Source organism: Mirounga leonina, unplaced genomic scaffold (genome assembly GCF_011800145.1).
Source record: "Mirounga leonina isolate KUSES-001 unplaced genomic scaffold, KU_Mleo_1.0 Mir_114, whole genome shotgun sequence".
NCBI classification, from domain to species: domain Eukaryota; kingdom Metazoa; phylum Chordata; class Mammalia; order Carnivora; family Phocidae; genus Mirounga; species Mirounga leonina.
Window position 1 is genome coordinate 26055078 of NW_023270265.1, and position 14464 is coordinate 26069541.

Consider the following 14464-nt stretch of genomic DNA (forward strand, 5'->3'; position numbering starts at 1 on the left):
GAGCCTCTATGAAAATTGGGGCTTTTTTTCCCCAGCTAATTTTTTTATTTTTTTGGTTGCCAGGTAGAAAAGAAACTGGTAGTGGCGGGGTTTTTTTTATCTTATTCGTTCTTTACAACTGGTTGTGAGTAATTCTCATATTTTGTCTGCCTGAGAACAAAGTGGTAGCTAATAAGCCACAACTTTAGGACAAAAAATGAAAGGATGAGATACCTATAATTACAAACCAAACCAAGAGCTGAATATGTATTGACAATTTTTTAAAAATTTGTCTAGGGTCTGAGGGCAGCCACCTCCTCCAGACCAGATTATTCTGACTATGGCCCTCCCGCCTACCACAATCAAGAGCCTGATCTCTGAGGCAGACAGGCAGTTTGGGACAGTCAGAGCCTCTTTTCTCCCTGATGTACCTTCAATTTCAGAAATGCGCTTTTCAGTTTCCTTCTCCATCACCTTCTGCTGAAACCGAATTTTTGCCACCTGTGCAATCTTCTCCGCTTCTATAATTATACACAAAAGAAGACACATTCAAAAATATTTCTCGAGTTCCAGAAATACTTAGAATTAGCAGCACATTGTCTTAACATTTAATTATTTAGGTTTTTATGTGCTGTTTCATTAAGTTTTATCCACCCAGACTGTAAACTACTCAACAGAAAAAAGGGAATTTATTTCCTATTTCACTGTTCTGTTGACAGTGCTAGTTTTGTGGGAAAGGGAAATACAAAAGGTTCCATTCGTTCATAGGATTACACAGCAATGGTCCACAAGCTAATGGGAAAAATGATACTTCATGAAAGTACTCAGAACAAAAATAGAGCAACATAAATGCATGGTAACACAGAACAATCTTATAAAATGGCAGGAGAAAGAAAGAACAAGGAAGGTAAGTTAAACCAAGAAAGGCCTTCTGGAAGTAATCCTAAAGAAAGTAATGGACATGACACAGGAGGATATGGCAGAAAGCATAAAGACAAGAAGAATGAATGAAGTCACAATGAAAAGGTTGATTATGGAGGCAGGTGACAAGAGAAGACAACAAATAATTAGAATAGAAAGAAGGCTAGGGGCGCCTGGGTGGCTCAGATGGTTAAGCGTCTGCCTTCGGCTCAGGTCATGATCCTGGAGTGCCGGGATCAAGTCCCGCATCGGGCTCCCTGCTCGGCGGGGAGTCTGCTTCTCCTCCCTCTGGCCCTCCTCCCTCTCCTGCTCTCTGTCTCTCGTTCTCTCTCTCTCAAATAAATAAATAAAATCTTTAAAAAAAAAAAAAAAAGAAAAGAAAGAAGGCTAGATGACTCCCATCTTCAGTAACAGGCTAAAGAATTTTATATACTCAGGATCAACTTGGTTGATGGTTAAGTTATCATCAGGGAAATAACAAGATGAAAATAATATCAGAGAAGTATAATTCTGACTGCTGTTGAACATAAAAGAGAAAGTTGGCTAATTCTTCTGGCACTGTAAAAACAAGTGTTGGGGATGAACAAGTTACCTGCAGCAGGAAAAACCAAACACCCTCAAGTAAACCAGTGGCCTAACCAAAGGATCCAGGACCAGGGAAGAAAGACTCTAATTACACTTTGAATTCAATCATTGCAATTCTTGAAGAACTTCCTCAATTCTCCTTTTCAGCCAAAGAGGGTTAGTATTTTAAGACATCTTATCTCTGACCCTTGGGGGAAGTGCACAGTAGAAAAAAAATTTCCAAGTGGCTTCTTATTTCCAGAAGATCCAGTATCCTTTAGCAACAACTCCGGCACATACTTTCCTATTTCCTCATTAGCATAAAATCAACCTATATCACACCACCCTCCAAATATACTACAATGTTCAACTGGACTAGAAACTTACCTATAAGCAGCAACTCAAGATAAAACTTGAATAACAGGTAAGGCATCTGGAGCCTACAGCTAGGACCCAGAGAATGGTGTCTCAACATAGAGAAACTGTTGCGGTCATCCCATTTAACACTGCTCTCTGACGTACAGGGATAAACCAATAAAGAGCATGAGTAGACTTACAGTTCTAGAAAAATGATGGAGAAGGCTGAGAAAACCCTTCAGCTAACAACACCTTAGAGTGCTAGACAAAATATAACTTTTTTTTTTTTTTAATGCATAGCTAAGATCGTAAGAAAGGAGGAGAGCTCCTCAAGAGACATAAGCAAAGGGAGAGCTGAGAGCCAGTACAGTGGTGGCCTTGGTGGTGATTATTAGACAAGTGAGGGAGAGGGACTTGGATTATTGCCCATGCAGGGCCAGGAGATGAGGCCTTGAGATGTTAGAACCGAGATTCCCGTATAAAATCGAGACCACTAGAGGGCTTCAACTCCAGGGAGGCTAAAAAACTCTACCCATCAGCCCAATGAGAAGTACGCTTTTCTCTACCTAGACATGTCACAGTGAAATCAAAACACCCAAAAACATAGAGAAAAGTCATAGAAGCAAAAAGAAGAGGAAGCCAAACAAAAATTAAATAATACTGCCACAGGACAAAGTAAAGTAAGTTTCATTGGGCTTAGAACTGTAGGCTAGATTACCATTCAAGAATGAAATAAGACCATTTCAGACCAAAGAAGAATGATTAAGTACGTACTCCTTAGCCTTCACTGAAAAAACAAAACAAAACAAAACAACAACAACAAACTAGCAGAAAAAAAAGAATGAATTGCCAAAAACAATGGAGAGGAAAAAATTAAGTAACACCTTATAAATCAAAATAGATGTTTACTCTAAGAATTGATGATAATAACTGGGGAATAAAAAGAACATAAAACCAAAATACGAGGCAACAATATGTAAAATTGGGGGACAGTGATAAGAATTAAGGCCCTCTAAGGTTTTATTTAAGAGGACAGAAAGAATGATTAGCTTTAGACTTTGTCAAGTCAGGTATGCTTATTAACATTTTATAGGTATGACTATACATTCTAGAAACAATATAAATCTTCTAATCAAGTAAAAGGAAGAAAAGAATAAAGAAAATCCAATCAATTCAATACCAATCAGAAAAGAGAAAAAAGCAGCAGAGGAAAAAATGCATGGTAAATAGCACAAAATTAAATGATACAAACAAATCCAAATATAGCGGTAACCACAATAAATATAAAGAGACTAAACTCACCAGTTAAAAGACAGATTCTCACATTGGATAAGATAACAAAATCCAGCTATATGCTGTTTACAAGAGACACACCTAAAACATAATGACATAGAAAAGTTGAAAGTAAAAGGATGGGAAAAGATACATCAAGAAAATAACTAACCAAGAGAAATCTGGCATAGCTATAATATCATTAGACAAAACAGATCTTAAGCCAAAAAGTGTGTCTGGAATAAAGAGGGTTATTACATAATAGGAGCAATTCTCCAGGGAGATATAACAATCCTGAATCTCTTAATGATATAGCCCTAAAATATGTAAAGAAAAAAAATTACAAGTCAACAAATCCACAGTCATAGTGGGAAATTTTAATTTTAACACACCTCTCTCAGTAGCTGATAGCTCAAGAAGGCAAAAATTAGAATACAGAAGATGTAAACAACACAATTCATAAGCCTGACCTAATGGATATATATAGAGAGAAAACTGCATCCGACAAATAAAGAAAACACATTCAGTCTTTTCAAGCATACACAGAACATTTACCAAAAAAGTACCATGTATTGACAGGCCACAAAGCAAATTTCAACAAATACTTAAGAATCCATGTAACAGATCATATTTTCTGATTATCATGCAATATTAGAAATCAACAATAAAGTGGTAGCCCCCTAAAAAACCATTCAATCTGAAAAAAATACCTTTTTTTAAAAAGATTATTTATTTATTTATTTATTTGAGAGAGAGAGTGAGAGAGAGAGAGAGCACAAGAGGGGGGAGCGGGAGAGGGAGAAGCAGACTCCCTGCCAAGCAGGGAGCCCGATGCGGGACTCGATCCAGGGACTCCAGGATCATGACCTGAGCCGAAGGCAGTTGCTTAACCAACTGAGCCACCCAGGCGCCATGAAAAAAATACTTTTAATACTTGATAAGTGAAAGGAGAAATCATAATGGGAATGTTTTCTAAAAACTAAAACTGAACACCAATAAACTACATTTCGAAACTTGTGAGATGTACCTAAGGCAGAACTTAGATGAAAATTTATAATCTTCCATGTTTCCATCAGAAAAGACTGAAAACTAAAGAATTAAGTAACTCAAGAAGTTAGAAAAGAACCAATGAGAAAACTCAAAAAAGGCAGGAGAATAATAAGTGTGAATAATATAACTGAAAAGTAAGTGATAATAGAATCAACGAAATCAAAATGCAGTTTTGTGAAAAGAAAGTATAACAGACCTCTGGCAAAACTGATCCAGGAAAAGAGAAGGCACAAATAAACAATACTAGGAATGAAAAGGGGGCATGCATATTTGGTAGAGAGTTTTAAAAATCAGAAGAAAATTCTGCAAATTTATGCTCCCAAATCTGACATTTCAGATGACAATTTTCTAGAAAAATATAACTGCCCAAACTTAAACAAATACCTGAAACTGACCTACAGTTGGTATAGAAATTAAATCAGCAGGCTAAATGTTACCACAAAAAACAAGCATACAAAAAAGCACAAACCCCACTAGACCAAGATGGTTTTTACAAGTGAGTTCCACCAAACCTACAAAGAGGAGATAATAACATATTTTATATAAAATGTTCCAGAACACAGAAAAAGAAGAAATGCTCTCCGACTCATTTTGAGGCTAGTATAACTGTGAAAAAACTAACAGTAACAGTACAATAAAAAAAACTGTAAGCTGAAATGTATGAAATAAAAGTAAAAAAATAAAATAAAATAAATAAAAGTAAAAATTTTAAAGAAATTATCAGCAAGACATAAAGAGAAATGTATTGGGGTGAATCTCCTACATCATGTTCAAGTGGGTTCATCCCAAGAAGGCAAAATAATTCAGTAAGAGAATCTATTAATATAATTCACCACATTAACAGCTTCAAAAAGAAAAATTAGGGCGCCTGGGTGGCTCAGTTGGTTAAGCGACTGCCTTCGGCTCAGGTCATGATCCTGGAGTGCCGGGATCGAGTCCCGCATTGGGCTCCCTGCTCGGCAGGGAGTCTGCTTCTCCCTCTGACCCCCCCCCCGCCTCATGTGCTCTCTCTCATTCTCTCTCAAATAAATAAATAAAATCTTAAAAAAAAAAAAAAAAAAGAAAAATTATATGGTCATCTCAACAGATACAGAAAAAATTCTCAAAGTTTTAACAGCCATTCATGATAAAAACTCCCAGCAAGCAAGAAACAGAAAGAAACTTCATTAACCCAATAAAAATTAAGTACAGCAAACATCACTGGGACTATTTAAAGTTAGGAACAAGACAAGAATACCTGTCGCCATCTTTCTTTTCAACACTGCACTGTAAATCAGAGCCTAAACCAGTAAGGTAAGAAGACTAAAAAGACGTGGAAGTACAAAGAAAAAATCAGGACTGTCCTGATCTGAAGACAATTTGACTGCTCACACATGGGAAATTGGAGACTATCAGAAATAGCATTTTCAGCAAGACTGCTAAACAAACAAAATTAACAGCACACCTCTACAAAAGCAAAAACCAGTCAGAAAATGTGCCTTCAAAAAAGAGACTATTTGGTGCAGCTGGGTAGCTCAATCAGTTGAGCGTCTGTCTGACTCTTGGTTTCTGCTCAGGACGTGATCTTGTGATCTCAGGGTCGTGGGGTTGACGCCTGTTTGGGACTCTGTGCTCAGCAGAGTCTGCTTGTGCCTCTTCCTCCCTCTCTGCCCCTTCCCCCGTGCTCGTGCATGCACTCTCTTACTTTGTCTCTCTCGAATAAATGAATAAAATCTTTAAAAAAATAACCTATTTATAATAGCAAAAAACTTGAGGAATATATAGGAATAGAACTCTAAGAAAGAAAGTGCCAGAACTTTAAGAAGAAAATTTTAACACTTTTTTGAAAGGCATTTCTCATAAACAGAAATATAAACAGATTTATAAGTTTCAGTATCACAAATATTGTAATTCTCTCCAAATTGACATGTACAGATAATGTAATTCTAATCAAAACCTCACCACAGCATTTTATAGAACTTGAGCTGATTCTAAAATTTATATGGAGGAATGAAGAGCCTAGGATAGTCCAAGACAATTTTAGGAATAGTTAGGATTCGTTAAGAGGAATAATTAAGGAGAAACTTGCTCTCCCAGATAGCAAGATTTAACATAAAAAGTGACAGTAATTGAAACAAGGTAATTCTAGAGAAGGACAGACCAAGAAATTAAAACAGAGACCCTAGCAACAGAACAATTTATATACAGTATCCTGTTATAAGAAAGATGTGGCATTAGAAATAGAGGAAATAATGAACTTTTCAGTAGTCTAAAATAATTGGCTTGCTACTTGGAAAAAATAAGCTAAATTCCAATGTCACACTAAACCCTAAAATAAATTCCAAATGGATTCAATATCTAAATATGACAAGCAAAACTGTAAAACTTTTAGAATAAAATTATTACTTTGAGGTTGGGAAAAAACTCTTAAATGGGATAGAAAAAGCACAAATCAGAATGGAAAAGACTGATGAATATGATTACATGAAAATTAAATATATATGAATGTCAAAGACATCATAAAGTTCAAAGACAGGCCACAAAATGAGAGAAGATATTGTAATGCATAAATCTGGGAAAGGATTAATATCCAGAAGATATAAAGAACTACAAATCAGCTCAAAAAAAGTAACTGAACAATGGGCTAACAGTATATTAACAGGCAATTCACATACAGAAAAAGAGAAACCTGAATGACCAATAAACAATATTGAACTTTCCTAGTAATCAGAGAAATACAAACTGAAATTATGTGATATGTGTCCACCATCACACTGACATAAATTTTAAAAGGTCTAATAACCCTAAGAATTGAGGAGGATATGCAGAAATGGGAATTCAATAAGGCAACAAAGGAATGGGAATGCAGACCCTACTGAAGAGAAGGTAAGATGGTAGAATCACTTTGCAGAGCAATTTGGCAATACTGAATGTTATAAATTTGAAGATGTATGTACCCTATGACCCAGCAATTCTACTTTGAGATACGTATTCCAGAGCAATGCTTCTCAAACTACCTATGGGAAAGCAAACTCTCCCCTTATTTGTATTTCAGTCTGTTAAGAAGCAATATTTTATAAATTATAATAAAAATTACTAGGAAAAATATTAGAAACAAAAACACAAGCTCCAGTTTTTTATTATTAGACTCAACAGACATAAAATTACTGTGTAATACTGTAAAAACTTCTAAGCACTCATTCTCAATTTCTGTAGTCACCTCATTATGGATCAGAAACAAAAAGCTGGTGATACAGGGCACTGACTGACACTACATGCTGAGTAGCACTACCACAGAAAACTCTGAATGTGTGTACAAAGAGACATGGATACACAGCACTGTTCATAATATGGAAAAACTAGAAACTACCTAACTCCTCAACAGTAATCTATCGGAATGAACTGAGGTTCACTCACAGAATGAATGCACAGCAGTTAAAAATTAAATCTACACATTATCAGTATGAATAAAACTCAAACAATGTTGGTAAAATAAAGGCAAGTTGTGGAATAAAACGTAAGAGTCTGATATCATTTTTATGGTTTAAGACAATTCTATGAATTGTTTATTGCTACATATTTACAGTTATGGTATAAAAGTATGGACAGAAAGATCTGCATAAAAACTTTAAAATAGAAGCTACTCAGAGAAGGGAGGTCAAGAAATAGGACCAGGTAAGGGTATACAGGAGGCTTCAAATGGATAAATCTATTCTTAAAAGAAAATATGATCTGAAGGAATGTGGCAAATATTAAGCCTTAATTTTACTATTCTCTGTGCATTCCTGCATATTTGAAATAGTCAATGAAGCACTTCTTAAATTTTCAGCATCCCAAGGAACAAATGACTGAGAGCCTAAGAGGGCGGTCCAATATACAGTATCCTGGAATGTTAGGGAAATCACTGTGATTCAAAATAAGCTGTACGCAATCCTACCCTACTGTCGGAGAGGACATCTATCCATCCAGATAAAACTTGGTGCATGTCAACAGCAAGGATGCATACTATAATCCTGAGCTTTGGCCAAAAAACTTCCCTATTCTTAAACTATATGAACAAAACTCTACCACACAGAGGATAGAGTTGCCCAAAAACCCTATCCATTTTTCTTGTCCTTGAAAAAGCAGTAGCGGCCAAAGACATGGTGGAGAGCCAAAGCACTTCATTTAATGAGTACTGGCACCATCTAGTTTTAAAGGCTGTAGGACATCTGAATATACAAAAGAGTTTCTAGAATTCTCCACCATGTATGATACAATCTTATTTGATCCCATCAATCCAGAGTCAGACTGACAAAGAACAGGACAAACTCATAACACATGTACTTAGAGACATTCATTTCAGAAAGATATCCAAGTACCTATAACAGCCTTTTTCCTCTCTGTCTCAGCTTCTTTCTCCACAACCTTTTGTTTCTGTGCAGCTATAAGAAGTTTTGTCTTTTCAGCCTCCCTGTGAAGCAAAATATTATAAAAATTAGAAATGATGTGCAGTCACAGGCAGTAAATCTAACTCTATGGTGGGTCAAAGAACCATTTGCAACACAAACTCTCTGATCCATTAAGGTGCCTAGAGAGGTGTTACCCCATTTTACTTATAATGAATCTGAGGCTGAAAGGTTAAATGATTTGCCCAAAGTCACCCAGATATAGGAATCAATTTATACATTTGAATTTCAGTCTGACCTTTTCCTCTAATTGTATCATGGAAAGGCCTGTGATCTGCAAGTACCTAGAGTATATAAATGCTTCCTTTGTTGTTAGGCTTCCAGCTAGCCCATATAGCACCTCTGGGCCAATTAGCAAAATGCAACACCCTCTGGGCAGATGCAGTCCCTCAGGTGCATAGCCTGGTAAGAAGAATGGAGCTAGATTTCAGCCCCTCCTCAGGCAGACACTCTTGTGCAGTTACCCTATTTGTTGTATGGGAGATATAATTAGGTGGCAGTTATTAGGTGGTGAACTGGGGCTCAATGTAAGGAAGAAATTTTCTAAGAATCTGAGCTTTCTAATAATGGAAATGGCTGGCCTATCACTAAGCATGTACAAGTGGTTACTGGGCAACCACAGGGCAGAAAAGGTATAAAAAAAGATTACTATTATGTGGGTGGGAGGTTAGACCTCAATGTGGCTTTTAAATTTGGGATTCTAACAGTCTACAAAATTAGGAAAGATCCAGATTTATCTGAAAAGTAACTCCAACAATTCCCCCAAAACATTTCCCCCCAAAGATCTCTCCTTTCTTCCTGCCAAAATTGGTAAAGACACAAAATGGCATTCTGGATACTAGGAGTTATTTGAGGGCAGAGAACATATAGTCTTCATGTTTCCATCACTAGAAGCTATCATATTGAAAGCCTAAGACATCTTGAGCCTTCAATCAAAAAATGTTTTTATACAAATGGATCAGATCCATGATCTATCCAGCCTGGCACTCTATGCTGTAGTTTTAAAAGAGGAGTTCCTTTTCCACAAATGAAAAGGGAAAATAAAATTCTGCATAACAGAAGACAGAGACGGGAACAGTAAGGATTCAGCAGTAAATCACCCCAGGAAGAAGTATTATTATTTCTTGGACCCCCTATACTTATACAATCTGTTGTATTCCTGACTTTTGCTAAGTTATTTTTCCAGCATTTCATATTTTTCCACTTAAAATACTAGCCAAATTTCCTAAAGACTTTTGTTTCTTTTCAGTACCTGTCATACAAGAATAATACTGCCATTTCAACCTCAGTAGGTAGTCCCCTAACCCATGTTCTTCAGAAGACTAAGAAATTAATTTCATGTCAAGCAAGTAACTTCTCATTCCCAGTCAGCCCTGGACCCAAAAAAGAGAAGACTACCAGGAGTCAATTCAGGCAAAGCTTCCCAGAAGCAAATTATAAAGATCCAGGTGTAATTTTAGAGTCACTCAGATATAATGGAAAACCGAACTTCATACCAGTAAGGTGTCTATTCTTACCATTCTAACACAGTGACACAATATAGGCACTCTCTTCAACCTTAGCAGCTAGTACTCCCTCCTCTATTCATATTTAATTCAAGATATTCATGTCCAAATTATAGCTCCTTAGCCTTCCAACAATAGTTCTACAGCAAATTGCATCCTTAGCCACTAACACTGCTCCTGAAATGTTCATATATAAAGAAAAACATAAGAATAATCTAGTGAATCAAAACACGAGATAAATTATCAGAATTAAAGTATGGAAAATAGATATAAACACCACCCCAGAGTGTAACATCTCACATATAAGTTTCCTCTACACTGGTATATTAATATGTAGACATCCCTAAATAAAAATTTGGGGATCCCAAGCATATTACTCACATTAACTCAAAATTTCTTCTTATGGCTTCTGGGATTTTAGGTTTTGTAACACGCACAGCCTGAAAAATAAAAGTGAAAAGCCAAAATATATTTGAAAAATAAATCTTCAAACTAAATCTTCTACAGAAAAGCTCCTCAAATGAAACTAATGAAACAACTATGACATAGCTGCCTACTAACATGTGTGGAGATTCCACTAGAAAATCTATTCTTCATGCCATCACACCAAGAATCAAATATACGCTGCTTCTTGTTTCCTTAAAAAATGCTTGCCTAGGGGAAAAAAAATCACCCTATCCCCTATGGAAATAAACTCCTTTAGGGAAAAGGTTCTCCCTTAAAAGACCTCTACAAAGCTCTTCAGTTGGATACTTTTGTTTCCTTTTCAAGCCTGCAAACCAAAAAAACAGAAGGAAGGCAAAATTCCAAGATTTAAAATTGTAAAGTAGGAAACAGTAAAAACAAAAATAAAAGCAAACAAAGTTCAGGTCAGTATATGCAACTTAATACAATAAATGTATTTACTACTTCCTAAACCTGCAATCACTCAGTACTGACTATACATAAACAGCCCAAAGTTTAAGGAAAACAAATACCAGTTAACAGATTACATTCTTTCTTCCTAGAATCTCACTTAGAACAAAGTCTACTAGTCTTTGTAGATACTGTTTACTAGATACTTTGTTTCCCTAACCATAGTGTACTTTGACATTAATTAAGATTATCTACTTGGGAAGTGCAGCCTTTTGAAGGCTGACTTTTCTACATCAGGCAACTGATCTCTCAAAAGCTTTTGATTTAACTAGTTAAACATCACTCACCCCCGACCTATACTGCAAACACACACAAAACACTGCTGATCTGAAGACAGTTTTCTCTTCAAAAATTGGCTAAACTTTTAAGCAACAAAGCCTGTAAGCACATAACCTTTTTATTTAATTCAATTAACATACACTATATTAGTTTCAGAAGCAGAGTGCAGTGATTCCTCAGTCTATATAATACACAGTGCTCATTACATCATGTGCCCTCCTTAATGTCCATCACCCAATTATCCCATCCCCCTCTCCACCGCCCCCCCACCCCCTGCCTTCAGCAACCCTCAGTTTGTTTCCTATGATTAAGAGTCTCTTAAGGTTTGTCTCCCTCTCTGGTTTCGTCTTGTTTTATTTTTCCCCCCCTGCTCATGCTCTTTCTCAAGCACATAACCTTCTTTTAAGGCTTTTGAAAGAAGACTTTTAAGCAACACAGACTTCCCTACATGAAAGAGAACAGTCAAATCTGTAAAGATTTTGAGAACTAGCATAACCAAATACAAGTAGTGAAATGGAATAAGAAGCTGGGGACTGTAGTGAAAAAACTCATTATATGCTGAAGTTGAGGCATGTGAGGACATAAGGAACAACTCATGGAGATATCCAGAAGACAAAAATTTATAACCAGCATTTGTGAAAGATGACAGATTTCACTACGTGACTACCAGAAATACAGATGACTTCCAATATGTTTTAATATGATTCAGAAGGAAGCACTGTCATTTTGCATTTAATTAAGAGACTGGCCATATTTCTTTTTAGTCTTATTTTTTTAAAAAGCATAAAACAGGACTGTTTTCTGAAGACTTCTATCTTGCTATATGAGGCTGAAGAACAGACTACATGCTTGCCAATCTTGAGAATCTCAGAATTTTCAAATATGTGTAAAATAAGCACCTACTGTAGCAGATAATGTAAGTTACATCATAACAGATTTAAAAAGTAAAATGACGAGGCGCCTGGGTGGCTCAGTTGGTTAAGCGGCTGCCTTCGGCTCACATCATGATCCCGGGGTCCTGGGATTGAGTCCCCACATTGGGCTCCCTGCTCGGTGGGGAGCCTGCTTCTCCCTCTGCCTCTGCCCCCTGCTCATGCTCCCTTTCTCACTCACTCTCTCAAATAAAATCTTAAAAAAATAAATAAAATGACAACATATCCGGGCGCCTGGGTGGCTCAGTTGGTTGAGCGACTGCCTTCGGCTCAGGTCATGATCCTGGAGTCCTGGGATCGAGTCCCGCATCGGGCTCCCTGCTCGGCGGGGAGCCTGCTTCTCCCTCTGACCCTCCCCCCTCTCATGTGCTCTCTGTCTCTCTCATTCTCTGTCTCAAATAAATAAATAAAATCTTTAAAAAAAAAAAAATGACAACATATCCAAAAACAATGGCCAAAATACACACACACACACACACACACAGAGTGGAGAGAGGGAAAAAAAGCTGATGAATATATTTGAAAGTGACCGCCGGGTTATAAGCATATGTTTTAAATGGAAAGCCAGCATATAACATAGTCACTCTCTTTAATAACATAGGGAAAAAATATCAAGGATGCATATTTTCACCATTCAAATTTGCCACAGTTGTTCAAGAAAAATGGAGTATAAACACAGAGAAGAGCAAAATTAAAATATTGATTGTTTCAGAGAATGTTTATTCAACAAGTATTAACTGGGTGCCTGTCTGTGCCAAGTGCTGTTTGTTCTAGGCACTATGGATACAGCAATGAACAAGGCAAGACTGCTCTCATGGAATTGAAAATTTTAAAGGGAGAAAATACAATAGATAACAAAAAGCAAATAAATGAATAAGAAACTGAGAAAGGGGAACCCTCCTACACTGTTGCTGGGAATGCAAGCTGGTGCAGTCACTCTGGAAAACAGTATGGAGGTTCTCCAAAAAATTGAAAATAGAGCTACCATACGATCCAGCAATTGCACTACTGGGTATTTACCTCAAAGATACAAATGTAGGGATCCGAAGGGGTACGTGCACCCCGATGTTTACAGCAGCAATGTCCACAACAGCCAATCCGTGGAAAGAGCCAAGATCCATCAACAGATGAATGGATAAAGAAGATGTGGTGTGTATATATATATGTGTATATATATATATATATATATATATATATACACACACACAATGGAATATTATGCAGCCATCAAAAGGAATGAAATCTTGCCATTTGCAACGACATGGATGGAACTGGAGGGTATTATGCTGAGCGAAATAAGTCAATCAGAGGAAGACATGTATCATATGACCTCACTGATATGAGGAATTCTTAATCTCAGGAAACAAACTGAGGGTTGCTAGAGTGGTGGGGGGTGGGAGGGATGGGGCAGCTGGGTGATAGACACTGGGGAGGGTATGGCTATGGTGAGCGCTGTGAATTGTGTAAGAGTGATGAATCACAGACCTGTACCTCTGAAACAAATAATACATTATATGTTAAAAAAAAAAAAAAAAAAAAGAAGAAGATAGCAGGAGGGTAAGAATGAAGGGGGGGAAATCGGAGGGGGAGATGAACCATGAGAGACTATGGACTCTGAAAAACAAACTGAGGGTTCTAGAGGGGAGGGGGGTGGGAGGATGGGTTAGCCTGATGATGGGTATTAAAGAGGGCACGTTCTGCACGGAGCACTGGGTGTTATACGCAAACAACGAATCATGGAACACTACATCAAAAACTAATGATGTAAGGTATGGTGATTAACATAATAAAAAAAAGAGTCAGAAACTTTCAGATAGTTATGAGTGTTATGTGAAGAATTTAAAATAGGATGACTTGGAGACTGGAAAATGGTTATAGAGGGGAAAATCAAGATTTTTACTTTGGCATAATTATATAAAAAAATCTAAGGAAATTCATAAAGTTGCAGTCAAGCAAGATAAATTAGCTCTAAAAGATCTATTGTATAACACTGTACCTACAGTCAATAATAATGTACTGTGCACCTAAAAATTTAAAAGGATAGATTTCATGTTAAATGTTTATACCACATACACAACAAAAAATCCAAGCAAATTAACCCAAAAAATTTATTAGGAACAGTGAATTCAGCAAACTACTAGCTCCACAATAAAGTCACCAAGAATCATTTGCATTCCTCAATGATTATACAAAAAAAGACTACATATTTAATAGCATTAAAACTCAGTAAATCCATGAGTATTAACTTAATTTGAGATATGAA

At 36.7% G+C, this 14464-nt stretch overlaps 1 protein-coding gene across 1 annotated transcript in view; it reads right to left on the reverse strand.

Annotated features, from left to right (window-relative positions):
• ERLIN1 (ER lipid raft associated 1) overlaps positions 1 to 14464 on the reverse strand; it is a 40013-nt gene that overhangs the window by 5183 nt on the left and 20366 nt on the right. Inside the window, exons 8-10 of the mRNA XM_035027089.1 lie at positions 10457 to 10515; positions 8484 to 8575; positions 411 to 500 (exon numbers count right to left, since the gene is read on the reverse strand). Of these exons, the coding sequence (XP_034882980.1) occupies positions 411 to 500; positions 8484 to 8575; positions 10457 to 10515 (241 nt within the window). The remainder of the gene's footprint in view (positions 1 to 410; positions 501 to 8483; positions 8576 to 10456; positions 10516 to 14464) is intronic.